At 44.6% G+C, this 21,846-nt stretch overlaps 3 protein-coding genes and 1 pseudogene across 3 annotated transcripts; 1 reads left to right on the top strand and 3 right to left on the bottom strand.

Annotated features, from left to right (window-relative positions):
• Positions 1–2,005: 2,005 nt before the first annotated feature.
• LOC123082737 (wall-associated receptor kinase 5-like) lies at positions 2,006–5,110 on the bottom strand (annotated as a pseudogene).
• Positions 5,111–6,315: 1,205 nt separating this feature from the next.
• On the bottom strand, positions 6,316–9,383 carry LOC123082736 (wall-associated receptor kinase 5). Its single transcript, XM_044505001.1, has 3 exons — positions 8,459–9,383; positions 7,830–8,012; positions 6,316–7,568 (listed from the first exon to the last, which is right to left on the bottom strand). Exons 1-3 carry the CDS (start codon positions 9,381–9,383, stop codon positions 6,391–6,393), a joined length of 2,286 nt encoding a protein of 761 aa, XP_044360936.1. The 3' UTR covers positions 6,316–6,390.
• Positions 9,384–11,026: 1,643 nt separating this feature from the next.
• Positions 11,027–14,087, bottom strand: LOC123082735 (wall-associated receptor kinase 5). Its single transcript, XM_044505000.1, has 3 exons — positions 13,093–14,087; positions 12,476–12,658; positions 11,027–12,288 (listed from the first exon to the last, which is right to left on the bottom strand). The coding sequence occupies exons 1-3, from the start codon at positions 14,015–14,017 to the stop codon at positions 11,117–11,119; spliced, it is 2,280 nt and encodes a 759-aa protein (XP_044360935.1). The 5' UTR covers positions 14,018–14,087; the 3' UTR covers positions 11,027–11,116.
• A 2,691-nt stretch (positions 14,088–16,778) lies between these two features.
• LOC123082734 (uncharacterized) lies at positions 16,779–17,702 on the top strand. The gene has a single exon (XM_044504999.1). The coding sequence runs from the start codon at positions 16,844–16,846 to the stop codon at positions 17,294–17,296; it is 453 nt and encodes a 150-aa protein (XP_044360934.1). The 5' UTR covers positions 16,779–16,843; the 3' UTR covers positions 17,297–17,702.
• Positions 17,703–21,846: the final 4,144 nt, after the last annotated feature.

Here is a 21,846-nt window from a genome sequence, read left to right as displayed (position 1 = left end):
TTGTGATTAAGGGAGGGTGTCAAACATGATGATAATATTGCGCATGCCTTGCGTGTACAAGGAGAAGTTCACCAGGAGTAGTTAGTTCGATAATCTTGTAATCTTTATCTTCTTTATCTCTAGCTTTTCTTCCTTTCCAAGATGTAATCTCCTAACCAACTTGTACGTGTATTTGGGCTCGCAACCCCGCTATATAACACGCAACACGTCTGCCAGGAAAGGCAAGACGTTTACCGCAAGTCGCACACCTAGGAGGATTGTAACATAAACTATCTTTTCTATGGAAAGAAACACAATTCTCTTTGCATTTTCTTGAAAAAGATACTTGGAGCAAAACAACGACAGTTGGGGCTGCTTAATTCGACCATGCACATCCAACAGCTCATTCCTCACTGGCTTACTACGGTGGCATATGTTTCTATCGAAAATACAATTGCGTATGTGGTGATTTCTCTGGCATGTCAAATCAAATGTTAGGATCATTGCTCTGTAATTATTATAACAGTGGGTGGGTTTAATATTTAGTGTTGCATATCTGAAACAAAATAATTGACTGTGAATCCAATACGAACATCATCTTGCAAGATCTTCAGCAGTTCGGTCTTCGGACATATTGATGGTCCCATGTGTTGTCTTGGGTGGGAGTGTATGCATGACATGTTGTGTCCAGAAGAGGCTCTGGCAGGTGTTCCCACTGCTGCCAAGAAGATGCTTGCTATGAAGATTACCATGACTGTTGATGCTTCTGGCATCGTTGGATGCTAATTAATCATGTTACATGTATGCAAACAGCGCATTAGCTGGACAGGGTTTAATTGATATGAAGTAGGTTTGTCTCCATAAATAACTTATATGGGAGAGATTCCAGGGTGTTAGTTTACTATCACTAGTGATATTGCGATATCAGAGTATATCAAAACGCACAGACTTTGACCTTGATTTTTTTTTGCTTTGATCTAATTATTCTCTGGAGTTGTTTCCTTAATCTTTAATTGAACATCACCACTGCTTCTTGTTCGAGGAAGAATTTGACCATGAAACAGCGAGCCATCCCATGCTATAAATAAACTACCTGTTAGTTTTTTCAATGGTTTGTCTACGATATATACTCCCTCTGTCCCATAATATATGGGACAGAGTGAGAATAACATTTCCTTTTTTGGCGTCATTTTTTTTTCTTGTCTTGCAGTAAACGGTGTAATCTGAAGTTGAAAGCAGGCAGGAGAAGAAACCATAACAGATTAGCCTGTTGGAGCCTACACACCTTAAAATTCCACAAGGTGAGAATGCTCTGGTTCCAACTTCTCATTAGTAATCTGGAGCCTAGACATACACTCTCCATTGCCAATGTATCAGTTTGCAATCTCAGAGGGTGAGAAGTACTAGTTCAGTCAGCTAGAGCATATTAACATTCATGTCTTGATAAAAAAAATACAGTCATGTACATGAGTGTGTGATGCATCTTGCTGGATAATCTGGGATGTCCAGTTGGACCTATTTGCCACTGGGCTCGACAAAATGCACACCATGAGATACAAATCAGCATTTATGGGCCAATAATAAAACAAGAATGCTTACTCTAAATTATCAATTTAAATTGCTATGGAAATAGATTTGTGAAATAGAACAAGCGTATGGAATCAGTCAGCTAGCTAACAGAGTGCATTTTTTTTTCCTATCTGCAAAGATAAACATAAATTCCTCAGCTGAAGGATTTTTTGACTGAAATGCCAGCTGAAGTTAGTTTGAGCTATCAGAAGACACTTGGTGCAAAACAACGACAGTCCAGGCTGCTTAATTGGACCATACACATTCAAAAGCCTGTTCCTCGCATAAGTGTCCTATCAAAAAAATAATGATGCATGTGGCGGTTTATCAAGCATATCAAATCGAATGCTAGGATTATTACTCTGTAAACTGGCGAATTTATTACAACAATGGGTGGGTTAATATTTAGTGTTGCATATCCCAAACAAAAGAATTTAATCTGCATCAAGTACAAACATCATCTTACAAGATCTTCCACCAGTTCAGACATATCGATGGTCCCGTGTGTTGCCTCGTCGAAAGGGACAACAACTGAAGAGGATCCTCCGTAGTTTCGTGCAAAGCGGTTGTCGTCACGACCATTGGTGGTGTGCAAATGGAGTCTCCTCATCATCTCTAGTCTCTCTGCAACTTCCTTCATCGTTGGCCTGTCATTTCCCCTCTGGCTAAGGCAGTGAACTGCGAGTTCAGTCATGTTCTCCAGGACCACCATGTCTGCATCATCTGTAATTTCAGAGTCCAGCATAACGTGGTGTGTCTTCTGATGAAACATCAAAGGAAAAGTATATGACAATGATTCCTTTCCATTGAAGCTATCAGTATATATAGCCCTCTTTCGTGTCATCAGCTCCAGAAGAACCACCCCAAAACTGTATACATCACTTTTGTCGGTGAAGCGGCGGCTGATAAAGCTCTCAGGGTCAAGGTAGCCAAGGGTTCCATGGACAAACATGATGAAATCACTTTCATCCATGGACTTGAGAGCTGATGCTCCGAAATCAGCAACCTTTGCGTTGAGCTGACCATCCAAGAGAATGTTGGCAGACTTTACATCCCCATGTAGGATTGTGCGAGATGTCGACGAATGTAAGTAAGCTAGAGCTTCTGCTGACTGTGTAGCAATCTTCAGGCGAAGGTCAAATGGGATTGGAGATCTAGGATCAGCACTGTGCAGGAACTCGGATAGAGTACCATGGGAGACAAACTCGTAGACCAACATTGGGACATTTACATCTAGACAACAGCCGAGTAGCCTCACAATGTTCCGGTGATTGATTTGTGACAAGATTATAATCTCATTGACAAATTCTTCTCTGCATTCATTGTTGACTGCTTTAGACTTCTTTATGGCAACCTCTTTTTGATCATCCAAAGTTCCTCTGTAGACCATACCATGACCACCGCATCCAATAACTCGATCTTCATTGTAGTTGTCAGTGGCTCTCTTTATCTCTTTCTCTGAAAGTATGCGGATTGTGTCGACTTGCCTTGATCTCATCTCATCATATAACTTGAGACCTCCATTTTGTTTGAAATACTCATCTTTCTCCTTCTTATGCCTTTTTCTTTGAAATTGCATGAGCAACATGCATGCTAAGGCCATCACCATTGTTGCAGAAACACAAACACTGAGGCCTGCAAAAATATATATATTAGAATTGAACTTTGCTATTTTCCTTTTGGTTGTTTGTAAGTAGTGTTCAGAGTTTATGTATTGTTTCTATTACTCCCTCTGGTCCTTTTACTCTGCATATAAGATTTCTTTGAGGTCAAACTTTGTAATGTTTGACCAACTTTATAGAAAAAATATCAACATTCATAATAAGGAATCAATATCGTTAGATGCGCCATGAATTTATTTTTCATATTGTATAACTTTAGTATTGTAGCTGTTAATATTTTTTCATATAAATATGTTCAAACTTTATGATGTTTTACTTTAGAATAATCTTATATGCGGGAGTAAAAAGGATCGGAGGGAGTACATGATCTTTGTTATGGCAATACACATCTTAGTGTAGATGAAAGCATGAACAGAGATAATCTGTTTATATAAATGATGGTGATGCTTACCAATAACCAATTTTTCAGCTGGAGAATGCAGAGATTGGCATCCAAAACTTGTACCGTCAGATCTTTTTCCTGCCTTGCATTTGCATAAGTAGCTTCCTGGTGTGTTGTGGCAGATCCCTTTTCTGCACGGATACAAATCTTCATACTTGGGATCCTGCTTACGCAACTCACACTCATCTGTGTCTGAAGATATTAACGAAAACACTTAGAAGCATCAAATTAAACACAAATTACTTTATTACTTTCATTAAATATGGATAAAAAAGTAATACAATCAAGTAGGGAATTCACTTTGTAATGAGCTTGGCTTTCTGTAAATTTGTCTCAACTTAATATTCCAGCAAACCTGACTTTTTTTGCCAGTACTATACTGAGGTGTGCTGGAAATCAAATACGATTATATGAGTGCTGCCAGGCAGTCACACAGTGTGAAATTTGGAACTCACCTTCTGGTGAGTTTCTCTGCAGATGTTTCGTGGATGTGTATTACTGTTTAGTCTAACTAACACTGAATATGGTTTAGAGTTCCATCAGTTTTAGAGTAATATCCTTGGAAATCTACACAAGTTATTTTAGATTAAATATCTAACCTTCACAGCCGTTTAGAAGATAAGGATTGCCCTCATATCCTTTGGAGCACTGGCATAAGTACCCTGGGCCATTGTTCGCAGCCATGCAGTTGCTGTTTGCACTGATGCAGGCGTAGTCATTAGGTGCATCCTTCCCCTCCTCCGGGCATGAGCCATTCCTAATGGCCCAGTCAGCGATGATGGGGGCACCCCCCTGGACCCGATCTTTGATAAACCCAAGGTTGCCGACGAGGTCCTGCTTCCTGAAATTATACCACCCAACCTCCGCTATCATCGCATAGAAGCATGGGTTGAAGCCCCATAACCTGGCTCTGGTTCATCGCAAAGATGACCTCGAAGGTGGTGAGGTTGGCTGGGATGGCAGACTCACAGCAGCCCATCCCAGCACATTGTGCGCCATCCGATGTATTGTTGACACCATCACAGTAGGAGTAGCACCCAGCTACGTACTGGCTCGCGGCTCCCTTCTGACCGCCGATGAGCCCCATGGTTTTACAGCCAATGACTGTGAAGTGGTTGCGCGATGGAGATGGTAGGAAGGGTGTGTCCTGTAGCTGGTACCCTCCGGTGAACTTGGTGGATGTGGTGTTTGAATTGAAGCAGATGTGGCGGACAGGGCTGAGCACACGCATCTCGCCGTGCTCCAGTGAGATGTCAGCGACCTCAGCTACTGCTTCGGGATAACCAACCATTGGCCATGGTGGATCGATCGTGCTGTTGCAGATGAGGTTGAAGTAGTTGTTCCGGCTGGCCGCGGCACAGTCTTCCCCAATGCCGAAGGGGTATGGGATGGGCACGTCGCCACACTTGTCGGGGCAGCCTGGCAACGACATGGAGCGGTCGGATGAGGCTCCGGCCGCTGCTGCCATTGCTGGAAAGGAGATGCATACTATGAAAACTACCAGGGCTGCTGATGCTCCTGGCATGACTGGATGCCAACTACCCATGTTACATGTATGCAAACAGCACATCAGCTAGCCCAGTTAAATCAGTATGTGGTATGCTTGTCTCTGCAAAAAAGTAATCGCAAGTTTCCATACGATCCTGATTGTATATAGTTCATCTGAGAGAATATCCAAGAGTGTCAGTTAACTACTACAAGTGGAATTGCTATATGTACGTTAACTTGCACAGAGACTTTGACCTTGATTGTGTGTTTGCCTTACTCTTAATTCTTTATATGGAGTTGTTGCTTTTGTCAATGGTTTCGGCCCCATCATCTTATTTTCTATCGTTTCCAGGAAATGAGATGATTTGGTATCGGTGGTAACGTGAGGGAGAATGAATCATCGTAGATTGGGTGGTTGAAGCCTACACATTTTTTTTAAAATCATCAAGGTGAGAACACCCCTGTTCCAACTTCGCATTAGAAAAGAAAAAAAAATGTAGCCTACACATACTCATTCGCCAACGCGTTAGCTTGCATTCCCGGAGGCTTTTTTTAAATAAATTGGTCAACTGGGGCATGTCAACATTCATGTGTTCACCTAGAAGAATACGTTCATGTATTGAGGAGGGCTGTGACTGTGACGAGCTTCTAGCTGCATGGGCCAGGTGGTACAGTTGGGCCTGTTTACTTCTGGGCCCAGCAAAATGCACACTTTCCGGAATCCGATGTGGCCTAACTTATAAGCTCAAAGATATGAGACCATATATGTTGCTATCAGAACATAGTTGAAGAGAAAGAAGATGTGGACTCAGTTGGCAGCTAAGAATTTGTTTTTCTTCGCTTCAGCAGAATCTTCTCCAAATCGACGCTACTGCTCCTATCATTTGGCTATCGAAGGTTGACAAATATGTGGCCGTGCAGTGAGAGGCCGGCGGCGGAGGGGCTCGCCCGGATGGGGGAGGTGCAGCCGGGATGAACAGGAGGAAAATCAAAGGAAAAAAAGAAAAAGAAATGGTAAACCACTGCCAAGTGGGTTCATATAAACAAAAATATAATGGCTGCAGTTTTAGAGTGTCTGAAATGGGAAAGTACTATATAGCCTCTAAAAAACTTTTAGAGTGCACCCTAAAACCATTATAGAGGCTGTGTTTTTTAGAGTGTTATTGTTTCTCTAACTTATTGCAATTTACAGCACTGGGTGGGTTTAGTATTGCATACCACAAACAAAAGAATTAACTGTGTTCATTCTCGGAAAAATAATAATTAACTGTGCATACGAAATTACAAAGATCATCTTGCAAGATCTTCAACCAGTTCAGACATATCGATGGTTCCATGTGTTTTCTCGTCAAAAGGGACAAGAACCGAAGATGACCCTCCATAGTTATGCGCACCACAGTTGTTTTCGGGAGCATTGTTCCCGTGCAAATGGAGTCTCCTCATCATCTCTAGTCTCTCTGCAACTTCCTTCATTGTTGGCCTGTCATCTCCCCTCTGGCTAAGGCAATGAACTGCAAGTTCAGCCATGTTCTCAAGGAGCACCAAGCCTGCATCATCTGTAATTTGAGAGTCCAGCATAACATGGTGCGTCTTCTGATGAAACATCAAGGGAAAACTATATGACAATGATTCCTTTCCATTGAAGCTGTCAGAATATATAGCCCTATTTCGTGTCATCAGCTCCAGAAGAACCACCCCGAAACTGTAGACATCACTTTTATCGGTGAGCCGACGGCTAATAAAGCTCTCAGGATCAAGGTAGCCAAGTGTTCCATTGACAAACATGATGAACTCACTTTCATCCATGGACTTAAGTGCTGATGCTCCAAAATCGGCAACCTTTACATTGAGCTGATCATCCAAGAGAATGTTGGCAGACTTGACATCCTCATGTAGGATTGTGCGAGATGTCGACGAATGTAAGTAAGCTAGAGCTTCTGCTGACTGTGTAGCAATCTTCAGGCGAAGATCGAATGGGATTGGAGATCTAGGTGCAGCACCATGCAGGAACTCAGATAGAGTACCATGGGAGACAAACTCATAAACCAACATTGGGACATCTACATCCAGACAACACCCGAGTAATCTCACAATGTTTCGGTGATTGATCTGTGACAAGATTATAATCTCATTGACAATTTCTTCTCTCCAATCATTGTTGATTGCTTTAGACTTCTTTATGGCAACCTCTTTTTGGTCATCCAAAGTTCCTCTGTAGACCATACCATGACCACCACGTCCAATAACTCGATCTTCATTATAGTTATCAGTGGCTCTCTTTATCTCTTTCTCTGTGAGTATGCGGATTGTGTCGACCTGCCTTGATCTCATCTCATCATATAACTTGAGACCACCATTTTGTTTGAAGTACTCATCTTTCTCCCTCTTGTGCCTTTTTCTTTGAAATTGCATGAGCAACATGCATGTTAAGGCCATCAGCACAGTTGCAGAAACACAAACAATGAGGCCTGCACAAATGTTGTTTTTGAGAAACTGATGCCAGTGAATTTCTATTAGAATTTGGACTTTGCTATTTTCGTTTTTGTTGCAGCTTGAGAGTAATGTTCAGAGTTACTCCCTCCGTTCCATAATATAAGACGTTTTTTGACACTACACTAGAGTCAAAAACGTCCTACATTATGGGACGGAGGGAGTATATTTTTGTTTCTATTACATGATGTAGATGAAAGAATGTACAGAGATGAACTGCTTACATAAACGATGCTTACCAATAACCAATTTTTCAGCTGGAGAATGCAGAGATTGGCATCCAAACTTTGTACCATCAGATCTTTTTCCTGTCTTGCATTTGCATAAGTAGCCTCCCAGTGTGTTGTGGCAGTCCCCTTTTCTGCACGGATACAAATCTTCATACTTGGTGTCCTGCTTACGCAATGCACACTCATCTGTGTCTGAAGATATTAACGGAAGCACTTAGAAGCATCAAATTAAACACACATCACTGTAGTACTTTCATTCATAATGGATAAAAAACAATAAAGTCAAATAGGGAATTCACTTTGTAATTCTGTAGCTTGGCTTTCTGTAAATTTTCTGAACTTAATATTACAGCATGTGTTAGTAATTTACACTACAAATGATTTTTTTTCCCAGTACTACAGTGAGGTGTTCCAGGTGGTCACCTGTAGGCACAGAAGTTTTGAAGACTTCTGTTGAAACTAAAAGTTGGAGCTGCTACACAAGGTGAAATTCGGAACCCACCTGCAGGTGAGTTACCATACAGATGTTTCATGGAACGATGGAAATGTATTTACTCTAACTAACACTGAATATGGTTTAGAGTGACATCAGTTTATAGAGTAATACCCTTGGAAATCTACACAAGTAAATATCTAACCTTGACAACCGTTCAGAAGATAAGGATTGCCCTCATATCCTTTGGAGCACTGGCATAAGTACCCTGGACCATTGTTCGCAGCCATGCAGTAGCTGTTTGCACTGATGCAGGCATGGTCATTAGGTGTGTCCTTCCCCTCCTCCAGGCATGAGCCGTTCCTAATGGCCCAGTCAGCGATGATGGGAGCACCCCCCTGGGCTCGATCATTCATAAACCCAAGGCTGCCGGTGAGGTCCTGCTGCCTGAAATTGTACCATCCAACCTCGGCCACCATGGCGTAGAAGCACGGGTTGAAGTCCCATACCTTGCTCTGGTTCATCTCAAACTTGACCTCGAAGGTGGTGAGGTTGGCTGGGATGGCAGCCTCACAGCAGCCCATCCCAGCACATGGTGCGCCATCCGACGTGTTGTTGACACCATCGCAGTAGGAGTAGCAGCCAGCCACGTACTGGCTTGCGGCGCCCTTGTAACCGCCGATGAGCCCCAGGGTGTTACAGCCGATGACTGTGAAGTGATTGCGCGATGGGGAGGGTAGGAAGGGCGTGTTGTCCAGCTCGTACCCTCTGGTGAACTTGGTGAATGTGGCGTTTGACTTGAAGCAGATGTGGCTGACGGGGCTGAGCACGCGCATCTCGCCGTGCTCCAGTGAGATCTCGGCGACCTCAGCTACTGCTCCGGGATCACCAACCATTGGCCGTGGGGGATCCATCGTGCCATTGCAGGAAAGGTTGAAGTAGCTGTTCCGGCTGGTCGCGGCGCAGTGCTCCCCTATGCCGAAAGGGTATGGGATGAGCACATCGCCGCACTTGTCGGGGCAGCCTGGCAACGACATGGAGCGCTTGGAAGAGGCTCCGGCCGCTGCTGCCACTGCTGGAAAGGAGATGCATACTATGGAAACTAGCAGGGCTGTTGATGCTCCTGGCATGATTGAATGCCAATTAGTGATGTTACATGTATGCACACATACATGTACTTGCAAGTTTGCCATACAATACTGATTGTATATGGTTATTCACTGGAGGGAATCTCCAAGAGTGCCAGTTAACTACTACAAGTGGTATTACTATATCGGAATGCACGTTAACACGCACAAATGCTTTGACCTTGATTGCGTGTTTGCCGTAGTCTTGATTCTTTATTTGTGTGGTTGCTTTTGTCAATGGTTTCGCCCCCTCATTTTATTTTTTCTTGTCTTCAGGAAACGAGGTGATCTGGCATTTTTGGTAACATACAGGAGTACTCCCTCCGTTCCGAATTACTTGTCTTGGATTTGTCTAGATACGGATGTATCTAGACTCATTTTAGTGCTAGATACCTCCGTATCTAGACAAATCTAAGACAAGTAATTCGGAACGGAGGGAGTAGGAATCATCACAGACTGGCCAGTTGGGGCCTACCCTTAATAGAAAATTAACAAGGTGAGCACAAACCGGTTCCGGCTCATTTGAGAAGAAATCTGGAGCCTACACAATACACTCATTCGCCACTGTGTTAACTTGTTGCATTGCCAGAGTGGTGATTTTTAGTTTGTTCAGTTGGAGCATATCAACATTCACGTGTTCACCTAGAAGAATACATTTATGTTATGAGGGGCATCAGGAGACGAGGAGCGAATGATGAGTTTTGAGGTTCTAAACATTGTGATGAGTTTCTAGCTGGATGGTCAAGGTGGTTTGGTTGGGCCTATTTACCTCTGGGCCCAGGAAAATGCATACCATCCGGCATATGACCCAGCCTGAAGCTCTGACGATATATTGCTGCCGAAACATAGTTGCAGAGAAAGAAGGATATATATGGACTCAGTTGGCAATTAAGAATTTTTATCTCTTCGCTTCGTCGGAAGCTTCTCCAAATCGATGCTACTGCTCCTATTTTATCATTCGGCTATCGAAGGTTGACTGACAAACATTTGGCTCCTGTTGGTTTTCCGAAAAGTAAAATGAGGCACATGAAGCTAAGCGGATCAAAATTGTCTAAACAAACGCCATCTCCTGGACAAGTTATGATCGCTGCTGCTTGAGAACAATGGTTGTTCGGTGACGGTGGCAGCAAAAGAGAGCTAACAATGCGACGAGTGAAATGCGGGCTTCCGGCACTAAGGCTCTGTCGTGCGAACCGCGGTGACCCTGGCCGAGAGGGAGGGCTCCATGTGGCGTGGAGACTGGCGGTGAACGCCAGCGCTGGTGAATTTGGATCAGTTCGTAGTGACGCCGCCGAGTCTGCTCAGTGGCAGCTAGTCACCAGCTCATGATTGGATCGGCAGTGCGTATTGACCCACGGAATTGGGAGACACTCATTCCCCACCCAGCACAGGTAAATTCCGATTTCTGTTATGGAACTAATAAAATCCGTATTGTGTTGCATAAGTGGATATGTCTTAGTTCAAATGGTACCATTTACAAATTAAATGGCCAAAACAAAGTCTGTATACTCATAATCAAACTATACGCCTATAATCTACATGTTCCATACATGCAGTGGTGTGTGTTTTATCAAAAGTAAAACAGTGATGTATGTGGTGATTTCTCTGGCATGTCAAATCGAATGTTATGATCCTTGCCCCATAAATTGGTGTAACTATTGCAACAGTGGGGGTTAAATATTTATTGTCACATATCACAAACAAAAGAATTGACTGTCCATACAAAATTACAAACATCATCTTGAAAGATCTTCAACCAGTTCTGACATATCGATGGTCCCACGTGTTGTCTCTTCCAAAGGGACCACAACCGAAGATGATCCTCCATAGCTATGTGTATAGTGATTATTTTCAGGATCACTAGCTGAGTGCACTCGGAGTCTCCTCATCATCTGTAGGCTCTCAGCGACTTCCTTCATCGTTGGCCTGTCATCTCCCTTTGGGCTAAGGCACTGCACTGCAAGTTCAGCCATGTTCTCAAGCACCACCATAACTGCATCATCTGTAATTTCAGTGTCCAGCATAACAAGGTGTCTCCTCTTTTGAAACATCAAGGGAAAACTATATGACAATGATTCCTTTTCGTTGAAGTTGTCCGTATATATAGCCCTCTTTCTTGTCATCAGCTCCAGAAGAACCACCCCGAAGCTGTATACATCACTTTTGTCAGTGAGATGACGACTGATAAAGCTCTCTGGGTCAAGGTAGCCGAGTGTTCCATGAACAAACATGATGAATTCACTTTCATCCATGGACTTAAGTGCTGATGCTCCGAAATCGCCAACTTTTGCGTTGAGCTGATCATCCAAGAGAATGTTGGCAGACTTGACATCCCCATGTAGGATTGTGCGAGATGTCGAAGAATGTAAGTAAGCCAGAGCTTCTGCTGACTGTGTAGCAATCTTCAGGCGAAGATCCAAAGGGATTGGTGATTTACAACCAGCGCCATGAAGAAACTCAGATAAAGTACCACCGGGGACGAACTCGTAGACCAACATTGGGACATCCACATCTAAACAACAGCCTAGCAACCTCACAATGTTTCGGTGATTGATTTGTGATAAGACTATTATCTCATTGACAAATTCTTCCCTCCAATCATCGCTGATTACTTTGGACTTCTTGATGGCGACCTCTTTTTGGTCATCCAAAGTTCCTCTGTATACCATCCCATGGCCGCCACAGCCAATAACTCGATCTTCATTGTAGTTATCAGTGGCTCTCTTTATCTCTTTTTCAGTAAGTATACGAATTGTGTCAACCTGCCTTGACCTCATCTCATCATATAACTTGAGACCTCCATTTTGTTTGAAATACTCATCTTTCTCCTTCTTGTGCTTTTTCCTTTGTAATTGCATGAGCAACAAGCATGCTAAGGCCATCACCACCGTTGCAGAAACACTGAGGCCTGTAAAAATATATTTCTAGTAAATTTCTGTTGCAGATTTTGACTTCCTCTTCCTTTTTGCTTCTAAGTAGTGTCTAGCATTAATATTATATGTTAGTATTACGTCGGTGTTCGTCATTAGGAGACACACCTTAATGTAGATGAAAATCTGAAGCAAAGGTAACCTCTTTACATAGATGATACTTACCAATAACCATTTTGTCAGCTGGCGAATGCAGAGACTGGCATCCAAAATCTGTACCGTCAGATTTTGTTCCTTTCTTGCATTTGCAAAAGTAGCTTCCTGGTGTGTTGTGGCAGACCCCTTTTGTGCATGGATACAAATCTTTATACTTGGTGTTCTGCTTACGCAATGCGCACTCATCTGTGTCTGAAGACAATAACAAGAACATGCACTCAATAGTCAAACTAAACACACATTATTTTCATTGTTATATGTCAGCCGAAGAAAGTTTCAACGAGTAATGAAGACAACCAGTCAATTCACTTTGTAATGCTGTAAAATTCCCTATGCATTACTTGTTCTAAAGTAACATTAAGTCATGTGTTAAAATAAACAATACACACCACAAAAGAAGGCCATTATTTTCCAGTTCTTTCTTTAGGTGTGGTAGAAATCAAATATGACTATATGAGTGTTGCCTTTTGCTACTAGCAAAAAATTTGAAGACTTGTGTCGAGCACTAATTTTTCATGAATCTATATCTTGTGGAACTAACACTGAGATATGGTCCAGAATTGCATCAGTTTTCAGAGAACTATCCCTGGAAAACCACAGAAGTTAAATTTGAGTAGATACTTAACCTTGACAGCCGTTCAAAAGATAAGGATTTCCTTCATATCCTTTGGAACACTGGCATAAGTACCCTGGACCATTGTTTGCGGCCACACAATGACTGTTGACACTGATGCAGGCATAGTCATTGGGCATGTCCTTCCCCTCCTCCGGGCATGAGGCGTTCCTAATGGCCCAGTCAGCGACAACGGGGGCGCCTCTCTGGGCTCGATCATCAACGAACCCAAGTCTGCCGACGAGGTCCTGCTGCCTGAAGTTGTACCACCCAACCTCCGCCACCATGGCGTAGAAGCACGGGTTGAAGCCCCATACCTTGCTCTGGTTCATCTCAAACTTGACCCCGAAGGAGGTGAGGTTTGCAGGGATGGCAGCCTCGCAGCATCCCATCCCAGCACACGGCGCGCCTTCAGTCGTGTTGTTGACGCCCTCGCAGTAGGAGTAGCAACCAGCCACGTACTGGCTCGCGGTGCCTTTGTACCCGCTGATGAGCCCAAGCGTGTTGCAGCCGATTACCGTGAAGCGGTTGCGCGATGGGGAGGGCAGGAAGGGCGTGAGTTGCAGCTCGTACCCTCCGAGGAACTTGGTGAACGTGGTGTCCGAAGTGAAGCAGATGTGGTTGACGGGGCTGAGCACACGCATCTCACCGTGCTCCAGCGAGATGTCGGTGATCTCAACCACTGCCTCGTCATTGCCGACCATTGGCCGCGGTGGATCGATCGTGCCGTTGCAGGTGAGGTTGAAGTAGCTGCTCAGGCTGGTCGCGGCGCAGTGTGTGCCGATGCCAAAGGGGTATGGGATGGGAACGTCGCCGCACTTGTCGGGGCAGCTTGGCAGCGAGACGGAGCGCCCGGAAGAGGCTCCGGCCAGTGTTGCCGCTGCTGGGAGTAAAATGCTAGCTACGAAAACCAGCATAGCTGGACGCTGATTACTCATGTTACATGTTTGCAAACAGCATACCAGACCATGTTAAACTGATTTGGAGTAGGTTTGCGCCTGCAAACAAGTAAACACAAGTTGGTATGGTGCTCAAGCGATAAGGTGTTAGTTAGTTTAAGTACCACAACTGATATCACTAATCATACCAGCGGGGGAGACCTTGACCCTGATTCTTCGGCGTGTTGCCTCATTCTTTCTTTTGTTTTCGTTTTGAGATGTGACACCGCTTTTTTTTTTAATTGGACATCACTATTGATGCTTACCGTCTGATGAAAGAATTCGAGCAAGAACACGGAAAGTCATCCACGCGACAAATAAAGTACCTCTTTGTCATTGTCGAAGGTTTTGTTTAAAGATGTAGTTTAACGTCATTTATGTTGTCTCTTGTTTCAGGAAACGAAGTAATCAACAGGGTGATTAGCTTGGCTGGTTGGAGGGCAAGGAACCCTCGCAGATTGGCTGGTTGGAGGGCAAGTTTTGCTTTGAAGTCAACAAGGTGAGAACACTCCAGTTCCAACTTCTCATTAGAAAAGGAGGAATTTGGGAGCCTACGCAATATGCATATGCTGACGATTCCCGTCGCCAATGGTGTTGGGAATTGTTAGCCTTGTGAGCCGGAATATAATTGAAATTCATTAATTGATCTTGAAAATACATCGAGCTGCTGATTTGTTTTGTTTGCAAAATGCATTCAGGTTATTTTTTTGAGGCAAAAATGCATTCAGGTGTTGATGATCTTCTAGCTTTTTTTTAAGGCCGAGAGGTCTGGTTGGGCCCATTTTTCACTGGACCTGACAAGCTATCCGGCCTTGAAATTTTGGTCTCAGATTAGAGAAAATAACACTGATGCCTTCTGAAAAACAAAAAGCAATCACTGATGCTTCCCTAAAAAAATCACTGGTTACATGTTGGTGTGGAAACAGTGTTGCAAAAACAAAAGGGTTTGGTTATCAGTTGGGTAGCCAAAGAGAGCTTCTATTTTCCTTTTGTAAAGAAGGATCAGAACAGAAAAATGTATACAGCCTTCTAGCTAGACGGGCCGAGATGTCCAGTTGGGCCTATCTATCACTGGGCCCTACAAACCATCCAGGCCATCCCGGCCCGGCCCAACTTAATATGGGCCTCAAAATTTCGTCTCAGTGAGAGAAAAAAACAAAATTACATGGGCCATCCCGGCTTGTACTTTTCTTGTAAAAAAAAATCACTGGTGCCATGTTGGTGTGGAGACGGTGTCGCAAAGACAAAAACGCCATGGAATCAGTTGGCTAGCTAAGAGAGCTTGTACTTTTCTGTACCAAAAAAAAGGATCGGAATAGAATACGATAGAATACGATACAATATAAAATATAAAATCGGGCCGGCGATGCCAGTGGGACTTGGCTCGAGTGACCAGGAAGACGACACTTGGAGCAAAACAACAACAGTCCTTAGTCTGTCTCTTAATTTGGCCGTACACATCAAACAGCTCGCTCCTCGCTGTATTACTATGCTAAACAATCAATACCATACAGTTTTGGACTTTGTCTCCTCCCCTCTGCTTAATCAGCACCTTCGTATTTTGCACTTCAGTCCTCGCATTTCTGCTCGCTTCGTCGCCGGCTCCTCGCAGCTGGTCGATGCTGTTGATCCCATCATTTGGCCATCATCAAGGGTCCAAGCTTGGTCTACAACTGTTCCAATACGTTGGCTTAAATTCTGAAATCGACATCGGTGTCTGAATCGGCAGCGTTGGAGTTGGACACACAGCGCCAGTGTCGACTAGCTGCGTGGCACCAATTGGAAAGGATATACGTGTGAGACGTCGTGGCCTTACTTGCTACTAATTTTGTGCTGTATACATCGGTGGATTATCCGTATTGTATTGAGCATTTATGCATCACCACTGTCGACGGTACATGTCGGCTCTATTTTGTAGCAATAACAAGAGTTAGTTCTGATTTGGACTACCTCGAAGCGACATTTTGCACTGTATTCTTTTTTTGAGGAAAGACCATCATGACTAGCTTTATTACAATTAAAAAACGTTCACATTGTCTACGAGCCGCACAGTCAGAAGGCTCACCCAACCAACTAAAAGAGGACTTATTCTTATTACAAAAGCCAAAATTTGCTAGCACATGAGAATTACTAGAATGAGAAGATTTGTACCGCCTTTTATTTTTCATGACAAGAACAACTACTCTTTTCTTTCTTGACCCAACTCGGAGGAGCTTGGGCCATTTACGAGCTGCTAGACGGCGGGCCAAGTTGACCCTAAGGGGCCGGCAAGCCCAAACCTGGTCAAGAACTCATTGGATCTAGCTATTCTCACACGCGTGATTCGGGTTAGAAGTTAGAGGGGGGAGCGGCAGAAGAGGGCGAGACAACTCTGGCCAGATTGGACTCATATAAGAGCATGGTGCGATGTAAGGACAAACCCCCAAAACAAAATATGTTGCGAATCAGAATATGTTGTAGAATCAAAATGTAAACCCGACTATGTTATAAAATATGGTGACGTTGCGAATTGGAATACATCATAGAATCCAAAATATAGTGTGCAGCGGACAAAATTATGAAATATGATGATGTTGGGAATCCGAATATATTGTAAAATCCAGAATGCAGTGACACAATTATCGGATTGTGACAAAGAGGTGGTCCAAGTTGGAATCAACTCCAACAATAATAAAACCCCAAGGTTCAATCTGCAAAAGTGATCTTCTCTGACGATGGCGATATAAAACCACCGGGCATGGCATGGCACCGCACCCTGTCTCCATTATTGCGCTTTCCTTGAGTCGACCACACTTGAGAGCTCACGCCGTCTGCTAGAGGCAACCAATGGCGTCCACGGAGGAGCTGCCGTCGTTCAGGACGCCGGGCTCGGTCCCCTTCAAGTGGGAGCTCCAGCCGGGCATCCCGAAGCCACTGGCATGCCACGCAGCCGCCGCTACAGCACCACCGTCGTCGTTGGCGCCGCTGCAGCTCCCTCCGAGGCTCGCGCTGCCCCCCGGCGCCTCTGCACGCGCCGCGTCCAGCGGCGGCGCGCGGTGGACCTGCCCCGCCTCGACGTCGGCGCGGTGGACCTTCGCGGGCGTGTCGTCGGCAGCGCTGCTGTCGCCGCCGTCGACGGAGACTGCGGCTGCGACGGCCCCGCGGCACCGGCGGTCCATGTCCGCGCGGTTCGCGACGTCGCTGACGCTGCCCTTCACGCGGCCGCGGCGGCGGGGCCGGTCCAGGGAGGACGCCGACGTCGCGTTCGCCGCCCTCTACGGCGACAGCATCGTGCAGTAGTAGATGCGTGCCTGTCGTGTCCGCTCTCGCCAGATTGTGATTATATTCACTAATATATTAGATTGCCTCTGTCATAGTGCTACCTCCATCCAGTCTGTGTAGAGTGCCTCCTAGTTACCAGCTGCTAATCTGCAAAAGAACAGTAGTTTCCAAGTGTCAAAAATAGACGTAACTGCTTATTATATACATGTCAGAATTTTGTTTGAGAGTTCTTGTTGGATAACTTCAACGTTATTGTAACCTTGTCGAATAATCAATAAATGAGATTGTTAAGATTTAATCAAGTTTGAGTCTATATTCATGAGGTCTTATGCGGAGATCCGTGCAAAATTTTCGTTTGGACCTTTTCTTTTTAACATGTCTTGTCACTTGAGTGAGACTTGATTAAGTCTCACTCGACTGAGATCTAGCCACCCATCAATAAACCTCTATAGATTTTTTTTTAAAAGATATGGTATAGATATCCGGCGAGTAAAATCCACCACTGGTCCTAAAAGTATTCGAGGTGTGTCATTTTAGTCCTAAAACTATGAAAATGCATATCTGAATCCTACTTCTTTCTAAAGTGTGTCACCGCCAGTTCTAAACTCGCCGGAGCAAGCCTGACCTGCACCCCGTGGCGATTCTACCGGGCATGCTTCAACAGGCTCAAGCCTGCCCTCTGAAACTGAAAAACGAAAATTTACTACTAGTTTTTAGCCCATGTCAGCCCACTGTCTAGTGTCTAGCCTATTGTTTACATGTTCTAACCCTTGTATTGAGAAGTTGAGCCTGCCCTTTATTTTCATCTAAGATTCGTCACTGCATGCACCCGTGGCAATTTGACCTTTGCCACGTCCAATTGAAAGGCCACGTTGAAAAAACAACTCCACTGGATACATTGCAATAGCCCCACTGAATTTCTTACCCTCATATTGTGCCCCCACTCTGCTTCTCTAGCACACGTACAAGTCAGAGGTGACTGGGGCGCAGTGGCAGCCGGCGGAGGTCGCCAGAAGCAGGCGGCCGGCGGAGCGGGTGCGTGGCGCGGATATGGCTCCACAGCGGCGCCCCTGGCGTTTCCCCACTAGTGTATGGTACGACCCTAGCCCCCGCGAGTTTAGGACCGGCGGTGACACACTGTAGAAAGAAGTAGGACTCAGATATGCGTTTTCATAGTTTTAGGACTAAAGTGACACACCTCGAATACTTTTAGGACCAATGATGGATTTTACTCATATTTGGCAAACGTTCACTGTGGGTGAGATATCAGCGAACGCCCCGAGCCATCTGATCTTGATGTCAAGGTTGCAATTTTTGCCAAAAACTCCCCGCAAATTAAACAAAATGTCATGGCAGTTTTGTAAAATACCATCCCTAGCCACACAAAATGAGGCGTTCGCCCTTGCCATCCCTCCAAGCAACCGTTCGCAAGGGATTGGCGTCCAAAAGGTATTATATCATCATTCATGTGCTTGCAAATATCGAGGAAAAAATTATTATTATTATTGTTGCCTATGTAAATATAATTTTTTTATCACCGAGTTTCTCTTGTTCTAAAATTGTTTAACGCGTGAAGCCAAAATTTATATGAAGACATATAACTTGCAACTGTGGAACTTTACATATATTGTTGATGTTTTTAAATATTCGATTTCAAGATTGCCATTTATGCGGGAGCCATATCTCTACATTCACCTTTGAATTACCTAATTACGAGTGAGGTGATTTGGAGCTCGGCTCGGGTGTGAGCGCGATTTTTTGAAGTAGAAATTATATTTCATTTTTTACTAACAATATATAACAAATGTATATAATGGATGAATTCTACATGTATAGAAATTTTTAGTACGAGATATTTAGCATGTTAGCTACTAAAAAGAATAATTTTGTGGATTTGTAATACCAAACGGTCTTGTGTTTTTGTACAATCGTATGCAAAAGTGTGTGTTGCATACAAATTTATATGTACATATATTACATGCATATGTACATATTATATTATTTTTTCACATTTGTTTGAACTTCAAAATTTGTAGGAACTATATCGGTAGGCAAAAGTCACCACATAAATTGTAGAGAGCTCTATGCAAGAGTTTTTGCCCATTGTTCATGTCATGATGATTGTCAATTGTAAACCTAGCTTGGGAGGGTGTGCAACAAAGATGAGAATTTACTTTTTTATTATTAAACAAAGAACAAAATTTAGCCACACCCTTCTTTTTCCGCATTATATAATGGTTGGACATGATTAGTTCCTACAAATGTTGAGATTTATAAAACTTGACCTGCGCGTTTTTTTATCAACAGACTCACGTGCACTTCGGGGCACTTCTCACGTGCGATGACAAGTGGAATTGGAACTGAACTCTTTTTCGGGTAGAAAACCGGAACCCTCGATAGTAAACTTCCCCACTGTTGGTATATTTGGTGGCAAAAGAGACAGATGGTGAAAGGAAAACTTATCCCAGCACCAGATCGAACAGCAGTCTCAATCAGAGTCCTCGCTACCAACTTCTTTCGCTCTCTTGCTGCGAATCAACCTACGAGAAAATGTGAGCACATGTGGCAGCAACCGAGAAGGGGAGTAGTGAAGATCAATGTGGATGCTTCCTTCTGCTGTGAAAATATGACTGGTGGTACGGGAGCTATAGCGAGGGATGAGCGGGGAGAGTTTATTGCTGCTGCTGGCTGGTTTATACCACATGTGGCATCTTCAGAGTCAGCAGAGGTTATGGCCATTCTCAATGGGTTTTATCTCGCTTCGAGGATTGGTTGCACTGTCTTACAGATTGAATCTGATTGCTCTAATGCGGTTCAAGCTTATAACCTGGAAGATTACTCGGGGCAGGACTCAGCTATTGTGTTTGAAGGAAAAGAACTGGGACTGGTGTTGGGGAACGTAGCAAAATTTTAAAATTTTCTACGCATCACCAAGATCAATCTATGGAGTCATCTGGCAACGAGGGAGAGGGGAGTGCATCTACATACCCTTGTAGATCGCGAGCGGAAGCGTTCAAGAGAACGGGGTTGATGGAGTCGTACTCGGCGTGATCCAAATCACCGATGACCTAGCGCCGAACGGACGGCACCTCCGCGTTCAACACACGTACGGTTGGGAAGACATCTCCTCCAACTTGATCCAGCAAGGGGGAAGGAGAGGTTGATGGAGATCTAGCAGCACGACGGCGTGGTGGTGGAAGCAACGGTGATCTCGGCAGGGCTTCGCCAAGCCCAGGGAGAGGGAGAAGTGTCACGGGAGGGAGAAGGAGGCGCTAGGGGCTAGGGTGCGGCTGCCCTCCCTCCCCCCACTATATATAGGACCCCTAGGGGGGGCGCCGACCCTAGGAGATGCAATCTCCAAGGGGGGCGGCGGCCAAGGGGGGTGGAGTGCCCCCCAAGTCAAGTGGGGCGCCCCCACCCCTAGGGTTTCCAACCCTAGGCGCAGGGGGAGGCCCATGGGGGGCGCACCAGCCCACTAGGGGTTGGTTCCCCTCTCACTTCAGCCCATGGGGCCCTCCGGGATAGGTGGCACCCGGTGGACCCCCGGGACCCTTCTGGTGGTCCCGGTACAATACCGATTACCCCCGAAACTTTCCTCATGGCCGAAACTTGACTTCCTATATATAAATCTTCACCTTCGGACCATTCTGGAACTCCTCGTGACGTCCGGGATCTCATCCCGGACTTCGAAAAACTTTCGGGTTACCGTATACTAATATCTCAACAACCCTAGCGTCACCGAACCTTAAGTGTGTAGACCGTACGGGTTCGGGAGACACGCAGACATGACTGAGACGACTCTGCGGTCAATAACCAACAGCGGGATCTGGATACCCATGTTGGCTCCCACATGCTCCTCGATGATCTCATCGGATGAACCACGATGTCGAGGATTCAATCAATCCCGTATACAATTCCCTTTGTCAATCGGTTCGTTACTTGCCCGAGACTCGATCGTCGGTATTCCAATACCTCGTTCAATATCATTGCCGACAAGTCACTTTACTCGTACCGTAATGCATGATCCCGTGATCAACCACTTGGTCACATTGAGATCATTATGATAATGCATCACCGAGTGGGCCCAGAGATACCTCTCCGTCATACGGAGTGACAAATCCCAGTCTCGATTCGTGCCAACCCAACAGACACTTTCGGAGATACCCGTAGTGTACCTTTATAGTCACCCAGTTACGTTGTGACGTTTGGCACACCCAAAGCACTCCTACGGTATCCGGGAGTTGCACAATCTCATGGTCTAAGGAAATGATACTTGACATTCGGAAAAGCTATAGCAAACGAACTACACGATCTTTGAGCTATGCTTAGGATTGGGTCTTGTCCATCACATCATTCTCCTAATGATGTGATCCCGTTATCAATGACATCCAATGTCCATAGTCAGGAAACCATGACTATCTTTTGATCAACGAGCTAGTCAACTAAAGGCTCACTAGGGACCTGTTGTGGTCTATGTATTCACACATGTATTACGATTTCCGGATAACACAATTATAGCATGAACAATAGACAATTATCATGAACAAGGAAATATAATAATAACCATT

Source organism: Triticum aestivum, chromosome 4A (assembly GCF_018294505.1).
Source record: "Triticum aestivum cultivar Chinese Spring chromosome 4A, IWGSC CS RefSeq v2.1, whole genome shotgun sequence".
NCBI lineage: Eukaryota > Viridiplantae > Streptophyta > Magnoliopsida > Poales > Poaceae > Triticum > Triticum aestivum.
This window is presented reverse-complemented; position numbering and strand designations above follow the sequence as displayed.